Source organism: Heloderma suspectum, chromosome 2, assembly GCF_057233095.1.
Source record: "Heloderma suspectum isolate Gila_16-S chromosome 2, 16-S_ref, whole genome shotgun sequence".
Classification (NCBI taxonomy): Eukaryota; Metazoa; Chordata; class Lepidosauria; order Squamata; family Helodermatidae; genus Heloderma; species Heloderma suspectum.
Window position 1 is genome coordinate 99074421 of NC_139459.1, and position 20190 is coordinate 99094610.

The 20190-nt window shown below is 42.4% G+C and overlaps 1 protein-coding gene across 1 annotated transcript in view; it reads left to right on the forward strand.

Moving 5' to 3' along the window:
- TRPM6 (transient receptor potential cation channel subfamily M member 6) overlaps positions 1–20190 on the forward strand; it is a 119789-nt gene that overhangs the window by 58955 nt on the left and 40644 nt on the right. Inside the window, exons 21-28 of the mRNA XM_084829662.1 lie at positions 3443–3694; positions 5805–5979; positions 8305–8419; positions 11271–11470; positions 12830–12962; positions 14766–15904; positions 18246–18352; positions 19289–19415. Of these exons, the coding sequence (XP_084685788.1) occupies positions 3443–3694; positions 5805–5979; positions 8305–8419; positions 11271–11470; positions 12830–12962; positions 14766–15904; positions 18246–18352; positions 19289–19415 (2248 nt within the window). The remainder of the gene's footprint in view (positions 1–3442; positions 3695–5804; positions 5980–8304; positions 8420–11270; positions 11471–12829; positions 12963–14765; positions 15905–18245; positions 18353–19288; positions 19416–20190) is intronic.

A 20190-nucleotide genomic window follows, 5' to 3' on the forward strand; every position in this document is an offset into this window, starting at 1 on the left:
AGCCTATATCACGGTTAACGCAGGGATGCCATTTGCATCCCTGCGGAAGCCGTGATAGGCTACGTAAGTATTTACGTAGCCTATCACGGCTAAACTAAGGGAATGCAAATGGTGGCGGATACGGCGGCCGCCATTTGCATTCCTTTTTTTTTTTTTTTTGCCATAATAGCCTACGTAAATATTTACGTAGGCTAAAATGGCAAAAAAAGGGGAACGCAAATGGCGGCCGCTGTAGCTGCAGCCATTGGCATCCGCTGTGTGTGTTTTTTTTTTTGCCGTGATAGGCTACGTAAATATTTGTGTAGCCTATCATGGCAAAATACAGGGACACAAATGGTGGCAACTATGGCAGCCGCCATTTGCATCCCTGCAGGCTGCCCAGCAGCCGGATGTCCAGCTGCGGGTGGCCCTGGCCGGCGGCTCTGCGGAGCCGCCTGGAGAGAATTTCAGGGGGAGGGACAGAGCACCTCCCCCCCACCGCGAATGTCACCCTTCGAAAAGGTAAGTGACTTTCGTACATCCCTAATATTAAAGAGCCAGCAGCAAACTTAATAATCAGAGCACTGGATTAGAAATAAAATGCCTGCTGGAAGAGGAAAGTCTTATCCTGGTGTCTAAATGTATATAGCGAAGACACTAGGCAGATCTCACTGGGAAGGGCATTCCCCAACCGGCAGGGAGGGGGGCACACTAGAGAAGATGCTCATTCCCTGGTAGCCACCATTGCACCATTATGGGCAGCAACACCTAGAGAATAGCCTCTGAAGATGATCTTAGCAAATATGGGAAAAGGTGTTCCTTCAGGTAGATTGGTCCTAAGCAATTTAGGGTTTTAAAAGTCAGTGCCAGCACTTTGAATGGGGACTTTTCTACACAAGGCACTTATCATGTGCTCATCATTCCCTACTCATGGTTGTTTATGTGTTCTTTATATGACATTGTGACCCTCCAGTTTTGCTTCTGTGTCTAACCAGCACTTTCAGCAAGTTTTTTTTAGTGCAGGGAAAATGCGGTATTTAATTGTGAAAGTTAAAGAAAATGCAATTTCCTCTTGTGTATTTGCACTTTACTGCTATACCACAGTGCCACGTAGAGGTCATGTAGCAGAAAAGCAGGAAAGGAAATGCTCCTCGTGTAGTGCTTGTATCTCAGTTCTGCGACAAAACCAAAAGTAGATGCAGTGGATTAACAGCGGATTTGGAACAGCCTCATGTAGAAAAGCTCTGGGAAACCAGTGCATCCACTTTTCTGGTGATGTGAACTAATTAATAGCTGATATAGGTCCTCCAAGAGACTGTAAAAGGAAGGGCTTGTAAAATGTTAATCAGGAAAGGGTAAGACATGAATGATGCCATCTCTACCATAGTGGAGCTTCTGCCCAGTAACAGTATTGCTGTCAGGGTTCCCTTTTTGCTCCCACTGAACTTCAAATAGCCAAATCAAAACACAGACAAGAGGTTTCTGTCCATGGCTCTTTAATCCTTTTACTTCAGTGGGTAATACAGATGCAAATTGTCAGTAACTCACAGTCTACAAAGGAAATGCCTTCAGGGAGTACAAAGGGAAGCTACGAAGGTTGAAAGTTGCCCACCATTTGAGAAAAGGTGGACACGCTTTCCTAACTTAAGGGTTGGTGGGAATTGCACTCTATCTTGTGAGGTCTCTACGTGTAGCTGTTCCCACCGGGCCAATCGGGCAGATCGCCTAAGCTCTGCCCCTGCCTCTCTCTCTTGGCTCTGCGTCTGTGCCTGGCATCTAAGAATTCAGGCTGTCCAAGCCCCACCTCTCCCTGTTCGCTATCTCTCACAGGGGTGTGTGAAGAGAGGCCCTCTCCAACCAGTTGGACTATTGAAACCTGAGGAGTCTGTCTCTCCCTGTCTGGAAGAGTCTGGGAAAGTTCCTCCCGCATGTTCTGCTGTTCCTCTTCGCAATCTGAGCTACTCTGCCACTGCCTATGCTCAGAGGCACCCCTGATAATTAGGGAATGAGGGCAAGGGTTCCAAAAACAGAAGGATGCTTCCAGATGGAAGGCTCCTAGCACTACCAACCAAAAGGCATTGTGCAGCTATCCTGTCTTTTCCCTCCTTAGCAGATTGGGTAGGAGTCACACACCCCGCCAATTCCCAGTCCATATGCAGCCTCTACCAATGGCAGTGGTGATGTAGCACTTCTGGGGGCAAGCCCCCAAGTGACTGGAAACTCAAGTTTCTGGAAGGTGCGATTTGTCCCTTCTGGAAACTTGTGTTTCCAGTCATTTGAGGGCTTGTCCTCGGAAGTGCTACCTTGCCGCTGCTGGTGGTAGGGGCCATGCATGCACTGCTGTCACCGGGGCTGACCGTGTGCATACTGGGAACTGGTGGTGCTCGCCACCAGCAGTAGGTCCCCCTAGGATCCTACCCGTTGCAGTTTTTCTTCTGGTAAAAAAAGACAGAAGAAGTGGTGGGAAACACAGGAGGGTTACGGATGGACCCCCTGTAAAATTCCGTGAATGAGGCACGGTGAATGCACCAAAAAAGTCTTGTCAGGAAGCACCAGCAGACGGAACCCACACTTCTTGACAATGGCTGAGCAGTGAATGAGGTGTGATTGTCCCCTGCTGTTTGGAGGGATAGGATCACACTAGAAAGTTAAACATAAACAGGAACCCCAGCAGACAATCCATTTACAATGGGATTTCCGGGTATTAGAAAAAATAGAGCAGGTCAGGTTACCCTGACGAAGAAATCTTATCAAAATGTGCCATTTCCATCACGTTGTGTCTAATTGAAAAGGCAACATTTCATGGTCTGAGACACTACAAAGAAAAGGAAAAGGTAGTCAAATAATAAATGAAACATACTGCCTTTGATGTTAGCCTCTCCTGAAACTGTTCACCCACGACAATATTCTTATTCAGGAGCACATTTAGTATGTAAAACTCTTCACCATTTCTATCTGATTCATCCCTATCATGAAAACCATTACAATTGCTGTTTAATGGGTGGGAAACTGATGGTGAGAGAAGGCAACTTTCTAGAGGTGACCCAGTGAGACTATGGGTACTAATGTTTTGAACCCGTTATTCGCTTCATAAAGATTACAAGAATATAACATATACTTTTCCAGGACAATGCTCTCTACTAGCTTCTTCTGCCTTCTAGAAACTGTACTCAATGAGATTTTGTAGTGAATTATGGAAAAGACTACAGAAGAGAACTCTGGTAATACCTTCACCATGATCTAGCTTGTATGGGGAAATGATGCACATGGCTTTTTTTGTTTGTTAAATGTGTGTGAGAGCAGTTGAGATGTTGGGCACTTACACTGTGATGGGCCAGGGGGAAAAATGGGGAAAAATGTGTCTTCCCCATTTTCCCCTCCCGTTGTTCATATCTCTCCATGAAATACATAATGTTGTTTACATTGTTCATGTGAATTCAGGTGACTTTCCATCTTTTTTTAGGTATTTATTTCAGAACCAGGGAAGTTCAGCCAAAAGGTGAAAGTATGGATTTATGAGTACTGGAATTTTACAGATTCTGTTGCCATCATCTTATTCATGACTGGCTTTGGCTTGCGCTGGGCTAGACCTCCACTACACACAGCAGGAAGGCTAATTTACTGTCTGGATATAATTTTCTGGTACACTAGGCTGCTTGATTTCTTTGCTGTGAATCAACATGCAGGTCCATATCTGACTATGATTGGGAAAATGGTAAGTGTCTCTCTACAGAGTACTTTCCCCACTGATTATGCCATTTTTTCTTCTGGTGAGGCTTTGGGCTTCATCACACAGAGCTTTTATCCTTGAGATTGCTCCTTCACAGATGTTTGAAGGCTCTTTACTTGACGCCGTGACTCTGCCGTGACTCCCCTGCACGAAATGCCCTTTGTTCCGTTTTTAAATAGATTGCATATAATGAGCTATCAAATTACCTCATTGTGTTCTACTTCAGTTTCCTCCACGTAAAGAGTTAGAGCGACAAGAAAAGGAGCAAGATCAATGAGAGATAATAGAAGACTCAGATATGGGGAGAAGGGGTGGGGGAGGGAAGGAAGGAAGGAAGCGCATGTAAAGTGGCGATCCCGCATTTAAAATGGAAGCAGAAAGGCCCGTTTTAAATGCAGGATTTTAGGCTGGTGTAGAAATGCCCTGTAACAGCTATGCGAGTGGCAGGATTTTAACAAGTCAAGTTTGAATCTTCACCTATTCAAATTTGTCTGTCATGTACAAGGAGCCATGCCAGAAAAAAGGTGACAACCCTTATTTGTTACTGCTGTTACATAAGACCATAAGAACTGTGTTGTCAGATCAGACCAAGCCCACCTGCTCCATCGTTCTGTTTCCAATAATGTCCATCCAGATGCCTCTGGAAGTTCAAATGCCCTGTTGTTTGTCTTCAGAATCAGAGGAATACTAACTCAGAACACAGAGGGTTCTTTCTTTCTTATGGCTATTACCATTGATAGACCTAGCCTTTATTTTTTAAAAATACAAATAACCATCTAAGCCTAATGGCTATTGCATCTTCTGGTAGTGTGAATTCCATAATGTAAGTATGGAATGTATGAATGCTCAAGGAATGCCAACCAGACTCAAACTGGTGAAATTGTTTTGTACAAGTACGCACTATGTGACACTAGCTGTATCACATGGAATGACAAGCCACAATTCTAGAGAATCCCGCCTTATCATGAACAGCATGCAGGCTGTTTGCTCCACTTTGCAACAGGCTAAGAATGATTTGTTTAGTCTATCTTCCGAACTGGGGATCCTGGCTTGTTGCTTTACAAGCCAGGGTCATAAACCTGTGAGGCAAAGGTTGTGGGAAGGGAAGGGGACCACAACACTCTAAAGGCTCCCTCAAAAATATTACTACTTGGAGATTATTTTTTAATTTAATATTGGCCTAGCCCTGGGTGCTTCTTGGAAAGGAGTTGGGATAGACTCTGATAACAATGACTAAGCTGTCCCTCCCCTGCCCCCCAACCTCTTTAGGAAAGAGGAGAATCTATACTCTCATTCCAGTAGTCAGGGGAGCGTAAAGTTTTTGCCCCATCTGTCCTGGTTGGAAGTGTAGGAGGAAGAAAAACAATGCTTCCTTATATATGTGAATTAATTTGAAGTTATTTCCTTCCTCTGGAATGGAAGACTGTTATGTGCTTAAAGGTGGCTTTGCATAGACTAAACCAGGTGTACTAGTCTTATGCTATTGTTTTTACGTGTGTGTGTTTTTGTGCCCATATCAAAGGCTCATGGTGCATGAACAGCACATTTTGGGCACAGTTCTTCTGCTTAGGTGCTTGTGTATAAGTAAGTACAGGACTGCAGACATAATTTTCTACATGAGGCATTGGTGGTCTGCTTGTCATTCCCTACTCATGTTTGTTTATGGGTTCTTTAGAAAAGTTGGGTTTTTTTTAGAGCAGGGAAAATGTGGGATTTAATTGTGAAAGTGAAAGAAATCATGATTTCCTCTTGTGTATTTGCACTATTCTGCTATACCACAATTCCACCTAGAGTTTATGTAGCAGAAAAGCAGGAAAGGAAATTGCTTGGATCTCAGTTCTGCAATGAAACATGAAGTAGGTACAGTGGATTAACAGCCAGTTAATAGTCTTGTGTAGAAAAGCTAATTCTGAATAAATTAGTATGAAAATATCTTTTAGATGCTGTCACATTCTTTCTTAGTAAGTTGCCCAGCCAAGTTTATCCAGATCAAAAGAGACAGTTGTTCCCTATGCAAAGGAAACCATGTTTTCCCTTTTTGCCGTCAAAGTCGTATCACTCTGACCACTGTGCTTAATTTTCTTTTTTCATGCAGACAGCAAACATGTTCTATATTGTAATTATGATGGCTATAGTATTGTTAAGTTTTGGAGTTTCTCGAAAAGCAATACTTTCTCCGCATGAGCAGCCATCATGGACTCTTGCACGAGATATTGTATTCCAGCCGTATTGGATGATGTTTGGGGAAGTATATGCTGGAGAAATTGATGGTAGGTTTCTCTGAAATGCTGCATGCATGCAACATATATGTACATAATTATACAGCAAAACCAACAAAGAGTCTTGTGACACCTTAAAGACTAGCACATTTATTCTGGCAGAAGCTTTTGTGGACACTAGCATCAATGTGTTAGTCTTTAAGGTGCCACGTGACTCTTCGTTGTTTGTGCTGCAATAGACTGACACAGCTAATCCTCTGGAAATAATTATATAACATATCTCTTAAGACAGCCACTCACATTTTATGGGCTAGTAATGGTAAGACATGGTATGGGATTCTCTCAGCTGTTCTCTGCAACCTGAGATGAAAATCAGAGATATAATTTGACACTATTCAGCTTCCTTGGCATGAGCAGCAATCACTCCTGGCTAATCAGAGGAGTGCCCAATCATCCCCCTCCTTCTGCCAACGCCGGAGCACTGTGGTGATATCACTGCTCTATGACTGTCTTGGAGCATTCAAGCCAGGGTGCGAAGCAGAGACAGCATGGATGACAATAGGTGCTTTCAGATGAGGCTTTCATTGTGCAATTGCATGGCCTCAGTCACAGCATTTTACAAGGGTCCACACAACATCATCTTCAGTTGATAGCACTCCCGTTTTTCCCCACCGCTTCTTCCATCTTTTTTTCTTTACACAAACAAACAAAAAGCTATTAAGGGGGGAAAGACAGAATAGCTGCAAACAACATTTTATTATTAGCGGTAGGAGACCTCTGTCTGGAAGCAATGACTGTTGCCCAGAGGAAGGTCGAGCAAAGCCCAGCTGCCTAGTGCACGGCTGTCATGCACTTTCACCAGGCCCTTTGAGGGCCGGAGAAAGAATAAGCACAGGCCTCTGGCAGACCAGCCTTGAGTGAGTGGTTTGGGAGGACAGGGATGAACAAGTGGCTGGGTAGGCAACCAGCTGCCATTTGCAAGTTTATGTTTTCCAGCTAACATTTTGATGCTAAAGTTTTTATAAGACTCTTTAAAATGTTGAAGATATGATGTAGATGTCCATGATGAAACATCTAATATGATGATAGTGAAGAAACTTCATTTCACAATAGAGTGGAAAGCTGAGACAGCTTTCCAGACCAAAAGGCTTTCCATCAGTGGTGGGGAACATGTGGCCCTCCAGATGTTGTTGGACTGCAGTTCCCATCATCCCTCACCATAGGTTATGCTAGATAGGGCTGATGCCAGTTGTAGGCCCAAACATCTGAAGGGCCACATGTTCCCCACCCCACTTTACACGATGGCTGTGAGAGTGTTCCATATCTGGATCTTTGTTTAGTGATTACTCATTTGCAGATGGATTTTTGATTCAGGAAACCAAGGATGCTTCCATCCAGACAAGGCTTTTAACTGCAGTCACCCTGCCTCATTCACAGCATTTTGTGGCCGGGTCCAGATGTTCCCATATTCAATTTGCATTTCTCCCATGTTTTCCCACCACTGCTTCCATCCTTTTTCTTACCATGGAAAAACTGTTAAGGAAGAAAAGATGGAATTCCTCTATCTGGAAGCACCCCAAGGTTCAAGTCCTCCATCATCCATGGACTTGTAGAGTGGCCTTGGGCAAATTATTATGTTTCCATCTCAGCCTGCAATCCTATGCATCACTTACATGGCTGTAAGCCTGCTGAACACAATAAGACTTATGTCTGAGTAAACATGTATAGGATTAGGATCCTATAAAATTCCATATTTATAAAATGGAAATAATGTTAATATTAATTCATTGGAATTATAGATCCTTATCTGTTAAACGGAAATTAATATTAACTGACGTCATAAGATTGTAATGAGGATGAATGAGATCATGATCAAAAGATCATCTGCATAGTGGAAATGTTATATAAATGTTTAATACTGAGATATCTGGGTGGATGTTAGTGGGCCTTGGTATATAGAGCATTTGAGGATAGGTGTCTTAGCCTGCACTACGGCCTGAGCTATAACACATGGGATTCTCTAATGAAGATGTAGGTCGGTAGTTTCTTGTTTTTAGTATAAACTGAAATAGACGTCAATATGATATGGGTTCTAAAGAGAACTCTGATATTTTATTAGATGTCTTTAAATCTAAACCTGTAAATAGAAAAATTCTCCTTCATTGTGGAGTGTAGAGCAGAATAAAAGAACACCTTTAAAATGATGGGAGATGCTGCATTTTATTGCTGTTAATTATTCATTCTTTAGCATTAAAGTCCACAAAGCTTCACACTTGGTTTTTATCCTGGCCAAAGCTCTGGAGGATGTATGATTAACTAGCTTACCATTTCTATGCCATTTTTATATATGAAGTCTGTCCTTTTCTAAATCTACAGCTTGTGAATTAGATCCGGAATGTCCACCAGGTTCCTTCCTCACACCATTCCTTCAAGCTGTCTACCTCTTTGTACAATACATCATCATGGTCAATCTGCTGATTGCTTTCTTCAAGTAAGTTCGCTGATTGCTTTCTTCAAGTAAGATGAATTATATTAAAGGGACCCAGCCCAGGGGCATTACAGAAATAGGAAATAGATAAAAGTGAACTTTCTGGGATTATAATATACAGGGCAGGATCTGCACTAGAGTCCCTTTTGTTCATGAGGTATTTCTGGCCAGGTATTTCTTTGGAAATACAATTGCTACACTGGGGGCACCCATCAATTTATTTATTTATTTATTTATTAAATGTATTAATCGCCCATCTGGCTGGTCACCCAGCCACTCTGGGCAATGTACAAAGTATATAATAAAACAGTTTAAAACAATAAAATTCTACAATAAAAACATTTTCTAAAATACCCTAACCCACCCCAAATGCCTGCCTGAACAACCACGTTTTTAATGCACGGCGGAAGCTCATTAAAGCAGTATATAATGCAGTATTTGCCATGTTTATAACACGATCAAGTGCCACACACCAATGCATAGTGTTGTAATTGAGGGAGGAATAGGAGGAGTTTGAAAGGTCCCAAAGGTTGTTTGCATTTTTAGCACAAGCATGGTACATAGTGCTGCAATTGCAGGAGAAATGGGAGGACATGCTGCTGTTTCAGTTTGGGATTGTTGTTTTGAGTCAGCTAATTGCATGCGGACCTTCGATGCCACGCAAAAACAGATATTTAAAAATAAATTGCACAGCTGCGTAGCTTTGTAATAAAAGAATAGCTGGGGGGCAGGCAGGACACACATGAATTTCCTGCCTGTAAATCACATCATAAGAACATAAGAAGATCCATGCTTGATCAGACCAAGGGTCCATCTAGTCCAGCATTCTGTTCACACAGTGGCCAACCAGTTGCCCAAGGGAAACCCACAAGCAGGACATGAGTAGAACAGCACCCTCTTGCCCATGTTCCCCAGCAACTGGTGTACATAGGCATACTGCCTCTGATACTGGAGGTAGCATATAGCCATCAGGACTAGCAGCCATTGATAACCTTATCCTGCATGAATAATCAGTGTGAGGAAAGAGCAGGAGAGGCGGAGGAGAGAGACAATGGAGGGGTAAGAAGGTGGGGAATAATGTTGCAGAACAGGTTGTAGAGCTTTAAAGCCACTCCCATCGGTAAGAGTTATAATACCATTAGACTGAAACACGTATGATTGAAGCACCAAAGAAGTCATCATAAAAGTAGTTTGGGAAAGAGTGGAATATTGAGGGAGAAACAGTGTCAGGACAATGGGTTGGAGAGTGCATTGTATTCCCCATGCGTAATCCAGATGTTACAGTACTGGGATTATAGTACTAGTGTAGATTGACTCCTGATGCCCAAGACCTAAGACAGAAGAAATTAGCAGAATCCATCCAAAGACATGTTTGTGGCCTATTGGTAGATACCATCTTTCTAGGGATGTTCAAAAATCACTTACCTGTTCACGGATTATGCTGATGGTGGGGGGGGAGGCGCTCTGTCCCTCCCCCCAGAATCCTGGACGGGGGGGGAGGCACTCTGTTCCTCCCCCCCCGGAATCCTCCTTGGCCGGCTGTGCTCCACGGCGGCTCCGCAGAGCAGCTGGCCAGGTCCAGCCAGGCCAGAGCCATCTGCAGCCGGATTTCCGGCCACGGAGGGCTCTGGGGAAAAAAAAACAAAAACAACTGCATACGCAAATGATGGCGGCTACGGCCGCCGCCATTTCCGTTCCTTATTTTTGATGTCTTAATCTACGTAAATATTTACGTAGACTAAGACAACAAAAATAAGGGGAACGCAAATAGCGTAGTGGACGCTATTTGCGTTCCCCTTATTTTTGCTGTCTTAGTCTACGTAATTATTTACGTAGACTAAGATGGCCCAAAATAAGGAACGCAAATGGCGGCGGACATAGCCGCCGCCATTTGTGTACGCCTTTTTTTTACCCAATTGTTTTAGGCTACATAAGTTTTTACTTTTACTTTAAAAAAAAAAAAAAAAGGCGTACGCAAATGGCGGCGGCCATTGCCGCCGCCATTTGCATACACCTTTTTTTTTTTTTTTTACCCAGACGTTTTAGGCTATGTAAAAACTTGCATAGCCTATCATGTGGGTGTAAAAAAAACCACCCCAAACCTGCAAATGGCGGCGGCCGGTCAGAAGACCAGCCGCTGCTGCCGCCGCCTGGAAGATCCACCCCAGGTAAGTCTCATCCTGGGGGGATCCACGGGGGGGGCGGGGGGGGCAGGCCGTTCCACCACAGATTTCAGGGGGCCGAATGCACTGGCATTCGGCCTCCCCGAGATCCGTGGCGGAATTCTCTGCCATCTCTACATCTTTCTCTATCTTACAAGTGACTTAGACTGTTGAATACTCTCAACAGATTCTTGCTTATGTTTATTGAATTACCTTGGACATAACTTTAGGAATTGTTTTTCGCTGTCAAGGATCAAAGGGAAAGCTACTGTTTAACAGCTATTACTCATATTGTTAGCTGAATGGCTTTGTAAGATCTACGACATAAAATGGAGCATTAAAGAAACCTGTATTTTGTGTGTTGGCTTTCCGCCATATGTCAGTCATAGGATCTTTACTCCCAGTCTTACTAGCCTCATACGATTGATTATGAATATAATCACTAGTGGTGTTTAGTGAGAAATTTATGTTCAGTTCCAATAGCAAGCTTTGTAAATCTCAATCTGTGTGTGCTTTCTTGTCTCTTTTTTACATCACTTTCTCAGTTGGGTTTTGTTAATACATTTACCTTTGCTTGGTTACCTTAATTGGAATAATATACTACACTGTGAGGCAGGTATCTTTTTAAGGTTATTTAGGAAGATGTCATATGAATCTCTCCCCCCACCCCTCTTTTTCCCCTGAACTTACAGTAATGTTTATTTTGATATGAAATCCATATCGAACAAGCTCTGGAAATACAACCGTTACCGCTACATCATGACGTATCATGAAAAGCCATGGCTGCCACCCCCTTTCATCATACTGAGCCACATTGGCATCCTCATAAACTGCCTGTGTCATCGCCGACTGCTAAATGAACTGGATCACGAGGAGGGGCATGTTGAACTGAGTAAGCAGGGTTGCTTATAGTAGGACCAAACCATACATAAAGTCACTGAATCCAAAAACATGATCTCATGGCTTGCCATCTTTATGCTTATATCAGTCACAGAAGTAAGGTCTGTTCCATTTCCTTAGAGCAGTGAGTGACTCAACATGATTTCTGTGTGAAGCAATGTGACGAAGCTTCTCCCCTACACCCCTACCACCAGCTGTTCCTATTTCAGTACAGGTGCATTACTCCTTAACACATTTTCTGGTTTGGGTACATTACCAAATTATGAGAAGACATAAGAAGATAGCACCACCCAGTGGAAACTGACAGCAAATACTCCATTGTAGCAACCTGTTTAATTCCTCAAGAGATCATATATAGTGCCAAAATAGATTACAATCTATGGCAGCATTCCCCAGCCTGGTGCCCTCCAGTTGTTTCGGACTTCAACTCCCATCAGCCCTAGTTTAGCATGGCTGATTGTTAGGAATGCTGGGAGTTGTAGTCCAAAGCATCTGGAGGGCATCAGGTCAGGGAAGGCTGATCTATGGGATTATTGGGTCAATCCCATTGCATAATAGAGATGTGATTCTTTAATACGGGATTCACTATCTGAATTCAACATTTATTAGCTGTTTTCATAATTTTTTTTAATGCATTTGCATTTCCACTTGTTTCTGGGGTTATTTTTAGAAGTGCGAAAGCCCCATTGGATACTTTAAGGGAGCAATCCTATGGTCCAGGAGAGTGTCCCAGGGACCATAGGATTCTTTAGAGTCCTGCCTCTAAGGCCATCGACTCTGCTGTGACCTCAGAAGGGGGACTCTGGTATCTGATCCCTTCCCTGCCCCCTCACAGCTGCTGTGGAAGGAACTATGCCAGCTGTTTCCTGAGGTTGCAAATGCTTCCTTGGAGGGAAGGAAAAGGGGGCATTCTGGTGGGCAGAGAGGGGAATGGAGAGGCCAGGATACAAAGAATCCTTTGGTCTCTCCAGCTCCAGTCCCCCTCCTCCCAGTGTGCCCTCTTTAGACAGGCTCAGATGCTCATCTGGAGAGAAAAACCAAACACAGAGGATGGAGAGGCAAAAATTGTCTCTGTCCTCCCACAGCCCTGCTGGCAGCAGCTCCGCAGGGTGCTGGATATGTGGAAGCCTTTTGGATACATGGAAGCCTCCATTTCACGAAGGTGCAGCCCATAGGATTGCACCCTAAAAGGCTTTAAAAGCCTGGAAGAACAGTAAAGTCTTGGCCTGGTGCAGAAAACAAAGCAGTGTGGGCACCATCTCAACTTCCCTTAGGAGAGCAAGAGGTTATGGCCCTGAGACATAACAATCTATGTCAGTGGCCTTATCTCCTCCTTATTGTCATTATCCAGAGCTGTACATGAGCGATGAGGAGTTAAAAAAACTTCATGATTTTGAAGAGCAGTGTGTGGAAAAGTACCTTCATGAGAAGAATGAAAGCCTGCATTCCAGTGACAGTGAAAGGATCCGTGTGACAACGGAAAGGTAGGAGAGCTCTTGCCATGACAATATTAGGCTTACTGCAATCCATCAAAGTAACACAAAGATAAACTGAAGTTCAGGACTACAGTCCTAAATGTTTAAATATACAGAATTAAATATGTTCAGAATTTTTATGCTGATATACTGAGGAAAGTATGTTTATATGTAAGCTTTTGTTGACTGGCAGGCCATTCTGGAGAAAACTCATCAAAATCTTTGACCTCCCTTGATACATCAGATGCAGCAATCTGTTCAACTGTTGAAGGACACCACTTCAAATACTGATTCAGAGCATTGTCCCAGTATTTTCAACTAAGAAGCGTACTAAAGCATGAAAAAAATTAGGCAAAGCTTTAGCAAGATTCCCTGAAATTACTTAATTAAGATATCAGGGGTGGATGCTGAAGGCCTCTGACAGACAAATCAAAGGTTTATACAGCTGAATTATGGAACATGCATATTTATATAAACATATATAAATATGATCAGGGGACTGGAAACAAAGCCCTGTGAGGAGAGACTGAAAGAACTGGGCATGTTAAGCCTTGAGAAGAGAAGAGAAGAGAAGAGAAGAGAAGAGAAGAGAAGAGAAGAGAGGAGAAGAAGGGAGATAGGATAGTGCTCTTCAGGTACTTCAAAGGTTGTCACAGAGCGGGAGGCTAGGATCTCTTCTCGATCATCCCAGAATGCAGGACATGGAATAATGGGCTCAAGTTACAGGAAATCAGATTCCGGCTGAACATCAGGAAAAACGTCCTGACTGTTAGAGCAATATGACAATGGAACCGATGACCTAGGGAGGTGGTGGGCTCTCCCACACTGGAGGTGTTCAAGACGAGGCTGGACAGCCATCTGTCAGGGATGCTTTGACTTGGATTCCGGCACTGAGCAGGGGGTTGGACTCGATGACCTTGTTGGCCCCTTCCAACCCTACTATTCTATAATTCTATGATATTTCATAAAAATCCAAGTGGATCATTGTTGAAAGGGGTTTTGAGCAGTGACATTACTTTGGTAGACCTACAATCCACAATAAATGTGTCTTTGGCACAGAAACCATGGAGAGAATCAAAGGAGGACTTACAATGAATAAAACCTTTTCCACTTATTAGTCCTTGTTTTATACATGCACCAACTCTATTGCAGAATTGAACATTTTCTATTAAAAAAGAGCAATAACCCACATTTTACACATTCATTTCAAACATAACCACCAGTTTTCATGTATATATTCTTTTTTCAGAGTTATTTGAGGTCAAATTCGTTGGAAGTATAATGCACAATATATTACTCTCCTGCACTCTGTAGCATTCCGTAGAACTCAGTAGCAGTATATATTAACTCTACAGATTATTTATTGGTTTGTTACATCTGCACCTGTCCTTCCCTTTAAGAAACTCTGAGCAGTGTGCGTGTTATGTTCAGGCAGTCTCTAGACCAAATACTGGCCAGGCCCAAACCTGTGTATATTTAGAGAAGGCTTTACTTCAAGCCATTCCCTGGGCCACAAATAAGGAAGTCCACTATAGTGCCAGAGATTTTGGCTTATAGATTGGTAGTCTTTAAAAGCTGCTCAAGAGTACTGTATCAAAAGCTAATTTACTACAACAGGATCTCATGTGAATAGAACTTGGCTAGAAAAATTCAGAAAGTTAAGTCACCTGTGGGACACTTAAACGTTTTGTCCTCTGATCTAATTAGTAGTTTCATTCACCAGCTAGAAAATGAAATGAATAAGTTTCACTGAGGTAGTGAAGAATGCATATGAAGGTGATTTTGTAATATATGTGTATTCTTTTTCTTTAGAGTTCAGGAGATGTTTTCACAGCTGAAGGAAGTGCACGATAAAGTATTTTATATCAAAGATGCCCTGCTTGCCCTGGACAGCCAGCTGGGACACTTACAAGACCTGTCTGTTTTAACTGTCGATACGCTGAAAGTCATCTCAGCTGTGGACACTTTGCAAGTTGAGGAAGCCCTTCTTGTGGATGCGAAGCATCAAACCTGTCAGAAGTTTCCCCATAGCTGGAGCAATGTCATGTGTTCAAAGGTCTGGAGCAGTATGGAAAGTGTGTGTGATAAGAAGTGCAATTACTACAGCATGCCACCTTCCCTTCAGAAAAGCTTGGCAAGGAACCAATGGTCAGTGAGAGATCATCATTACATTCTTGGTGCCATAGACTCCAGCAAGAACAAATTGGCAGGCAAATGTCAGGAGCAGGAGATTGAAAATAATAACACTCCAACCTCTGGAGCATCTTCAGAGAGTAAATCAACCCCTAGGTATGGACAATTTCTTCTAGTTCCTTCTGGTCAGCAAGGAGCCCCGGAAGATGCTGGCTTAAGTTCAACATTTTCAGCTAGTCTGAATGAGTTCAGTGAAGATGGACTGAAACCTAAGACCCAAACCAAGCACGGCAGCACTACTGCGCAACTGAATGTACACGGTGCTGCTGATGCTGCAGAAAGCAAGCCAGTTTTCAGTCAAGGTCAGGAACTGCAATGTTCACCAGCCAAGAAGGACAGTGAGACTCCAGTTGAATGCTGTTTCTCCTTTCAATCATCTAGCATTGCCAGTGAGATCTCTCAACCTTCTCATCAACATAGTGAGGAAACCGGAGGAGGTTATGTGAATTGGGGTTTTTTGGAAGATGAGGGACAGGATTTTTTTAGCAGCTGGTCGAGGCAGCTACCGTACATCCATTCTACAGATAACAAAGACTGCGATTGTAGCCCTCGACATGTGCAGATAAAGGAATCTAAATCATTCTCCTACGATTCTGACCAATCAGGATACAGCAGTGACAGCTCACAGTCTCATCTCCCGTTCCAACGCAGCAAGTCAGTCTGGATCAATCCGCTTACGAAAAGCTGGACTCTCTACAAAGGAAGTGGCTTCTGCTCCCACCGTGCAGAGAAAGTGGGAAAACCCTGCAAAATAAAAGGCAATACTAACATGTTGTTTAGTGAATGCTGTCAGATTTGGTTTTACTGCTGTTCTTATGGTTTTATCATCCATTCTTTTACTGCTGTGTGTTTTCTTCTTTTTAATAACGATTTTTAGTGTTTTACTGTTCTGACATCTTAAACATTTTAAAATTATATTTGTATTTCTTTCCTATTTTTTAGTTGTCTTGAACTTTTATGAAAGGGAGGATATAAATGTTTTAAATAAATTAATGTTACCCTGCTGGAAAGCACTTGCCACAAAGAAGCTTCAAGCCCTTCACAGCTATTTAGGGGGCATGGTCCCGGTCACTTTTGGGTTATAGCTAGTGTCGTATGAGGAATTAATTTCAGTTCATTTTAGACCAGAATTTACCCCGTTTGAACCCCCTGAACGTGAACTCAGACTTGAACGCAATCTGCATTTGAAGCCCACATATTTCTGAGCTTGAGGTGCGATTTGTAAACAAAAGAAAAGTGTGTTCGATAATGTGTATATCTGAAAAGCACACATGGAAAACGTGTGTCCTTTTGAAAAATGCACTGGGAGAAAAGTGCTTACTTTTAAAAATGCACAATGAAATATGCTCAAATTCTTATGTGAATGAAAAAGGAAAAAATGCTTGCAATCTGATATGGACATGAGTTGGGATGAGCTTCAAGGTGGAAATTGGAGAACCTTGATAAGCTACAATTTTACAGATTTTCATATCCCTGGTTATAGCTGTAGGTTGTGCTGGACCATCCTAGATTTACCTCCTTTCCATTTCACTTTTTTGTAAAGCGTATAGGACCTAGAGTTTACTGCCAAATAAGGGCTCTCTACTATTTAATTAATTTTTTAGTTCCACCAAGTAAGGATTTGATTGAATTTATTTTTACATATATTAGCATATTATCAAAACCTCAATATAGGTGCCTTTAAAAAAAAACGAATAAAGCACAAGAGCTTACAATAGAGTACTGAAAAACTACAACTTATTATTTGAAGGAAAGGTAGTCTTTTCCTTTCCTGTTACAGTAACATGCCAGAGCCAATATAGCCTCAATAAATAAAGAAGTGTGCCATTAATTTTTAGCCTCATTTGTTTAAAATTACCTTTTACTGATTATAGTTGCCCCCCACCAACTGTACAGTTGGACCCCTCAACCTTGACATTTGAGGTTAAACTGACACTCAAGGGGGCGTTTCATTTCAGAAATTACACAGAAGTAGACTTACAAATTAGGCCATCTAGGGCAGGAATGGGCAAGCCCCACCCCCTGGAAGAACCAAGGAGGCTCCACAGGCCAGATGCGGAACTTGTGATAAGCCCCACTGAGCACAGTAAGACTAAGTTCTGAGTAAATATCTATAGGGTTACATTTCACATGCATTAGAGAAAGGATAAACAGAAGCGACAGCATGATGTCTTCAAACATGCAGACTAATGAGGAAGGCAGTATAGAAGAAGGAAAAGTGTACTGAATTGTTTGTGTTAGTTTCACTTTCATCACTGTATGATCAAATCAAAGACTTACTCCTCTGTGTACTTTTAAAAATCAAAGTTTGTTCAAATGTGGAATGCATAGATACTAAACACATTATAATGATCAATATATTGTATTGATCATTAGTAAAGAGGCCTGGCTTTGCATGGGTTGGAATAGCCCTTAGTTTGATATAGCGAAGTCTACAAGTAAACTTACAGTGCTGTCAGAGCTGGACACATTGTACCCAGCCCATCTGAGTGAAGCCAGGCATGCTGGCAGCCCTAGGTACAGCCCCAAGAGCGGGCTCTGCCTGCTACATTCCACTTCTCTGTGTGATGACCTACTTATCTCCCCTGGCTTCATACTGTATGGACTGAAAAGCTATGTGATAGTTAGGGACGTCCGGCCTTAGTGGCTGAAGGTGTTACACATGGAGACATTTAAATTAATTAAAATTGATTAATGCATTTTAAAAACAAAATAACCCCTAGGTGCACACTCCTTAGGTCCCCTGAGTATACGTGCCAAGTTTCAGGTGTCTAGGTTTCATGGCTATGGTAAAGAAAGACAGACAGAGACGCATCCTGTTTTATTACTATAGATATTTTAATGCTCAATGATCTCCAAGTACTGACTCCATTGTAACGGATGAAGTCATGGCAGCACAGTGGCTGGATGTGAAAACGATTAGTAATGTGTAAAGTTGTACTCTTATACCCACTTACCTCAGAGTAAGTTGAACTCAATGGGACTTAGGTCTGAGTAGATATGCACAGAATTGTGATGGTAATCATTTCAGTTCTTTGAAATATGAATCTGTTTTTTCATATTTTCAAAAATATGTTGTCGTCCCCCTTCTACTCTCAGAGCTATCAAAATCTACTGAGTTATGTCAGTCATTATGGGCAAAGGCAAAACTTGGAAACAAAGAAAGGAAATCTTTGAGGAAGAAACGGAAAACTCTTCAGGTGCCGGTAGGTGCCATTTTGTTTTTGTTTTTAAAATGTAATAAATATAGAATGATAAAGCTATGAAAGTTCAGCTCAATTTCAAGGTGATTTTTTTTTAACAATGTTGCTGGCATGGCTGATGAATCACTGTTTATCTGGAGACCACCCAGTCAGTGCTGCAATTATGGGAGGAAAGGTAGAGGCCCTTAACGATATTTACATGTTCCATCCTCTGATTCCCCCAATTTTAGCCAAATCATTATCTCCTCTGTAGGGCTATAAAAACAATAACTGTAGGGTCTGGCACAAAGGTAAAAGGACTGAACCTCCTCTCCCTCCACTCCATGTAATTCAAGTGCTGTGCTTGGTACTTAACATAAAATCTTGCATTCTACTTCACTAATTTCCATATAAATTTAGGGTGGGCAGAAAAGGACACAGATTTGCATAAAAATTGCAGATGCTGATTTATATGTGTCAATGCAAATTTAGAAATAATTATTATAATTTAAACTGAAATACAATACATTTCACCATAATGGGGAAGACCCCTTTTCAGGTGGTTTTGTCCATTTTTTCTTTCTTTCTGGGGAAGTTCTATATGTTTCATTATACAGCCACTGGATGGCGCAGCAATACAGTACAACTCCAGAATTTCTTTCACCAGAAAGTTATTGCGCTTTGAAGTCCCGTATCGTGTTTTCCCAGCAGAGAATCAAGCCACTATAATCACCAGAAGGGATGAGAGGGGTCCTGGACATTGGCAATGTCATGTAAAGGGCCCGCAAAAAACAACAGTGTGAATGACCAATCCCGAGAGCTCAATAAAAGCCTCATGTAGAAATGCTCTATAAGGGATAGTGGGCCTTCCTTTTGAGGTGGCTGAAAGGCTTATGCTAGCAGCCTTACGTTCAACTGCTAGTCGCCTTCGGCTGATTGTTTTCTCTTTTCCCTTGGCAGGTGATCACAGTAGACAGTTGTCCCCAGAGCACCCACGTTAGCTCAGAGCCACTTGAGAGCATATCTTTGGGAGACAAACAGGAGCACAGAACCGGCTGGCTAACAGTGTCTCGCTTCAGTCAACTCAGTACGTCACCTTTATAAAATAATAGTGTAATAATTAGGCCAGCTCAAAGATCACGAAAATTGTACAATCTCTTGATCAGGCAAAAATTACAAAAAAACAACAGGCTGCTGGTGGTGGGATAATCTGGAATATGTAGAGGGCGATGAGAGCAATGACAGAGGAGGGCAGAGCTAGCATGTGCCCCCTCCTCGCAGGTGCAATCACCACACTTCGGGAACACCCGAAAAGCCCTAGAGTTTTAAGATGATATGGAAGAAAAGGGTATGCAGAAATTCAGATTGGGCTCCGCTAAGTGTTTTAATAGTTTCAGTTAAACTAGGACCCCTTGGAAGAAGAAAGTAGCAGACATTTATTGATCCTCCACCTTCTAGCTTATATGGATTTTTTCTTATGGCCAACGCAACTCCTGTTGTTTCATAAAATAATGATGCACATGTCAGTGGCAGCCAAGAACAACCATACATATACTTCCCACAAGGGTGTCTTTAAGAAAACAAATTGCAGAGACAGGCACTCTAGAGAAGAGTTGCACGTGCTGTGAGTCCACGGCTAGGAGAGCAAGCAAATACAGCATTGGCATGCCAGCCTGACAGCAAAAACGGGGAGAGAGAGAGAGAGAGAGAGAGAGAGAGAGAGAGGAGGACTGGGTGGAGCCTTGGTTCTCCTTGGCTGACAGGATGGTGATATTTGCAGACTCAGATGACAGATGAACTTCCAAGCAAGTATAAGGAAAGCTGGGAACAGCTCTTCTGCAGAGCGAAGAGTGCTTGCTGTT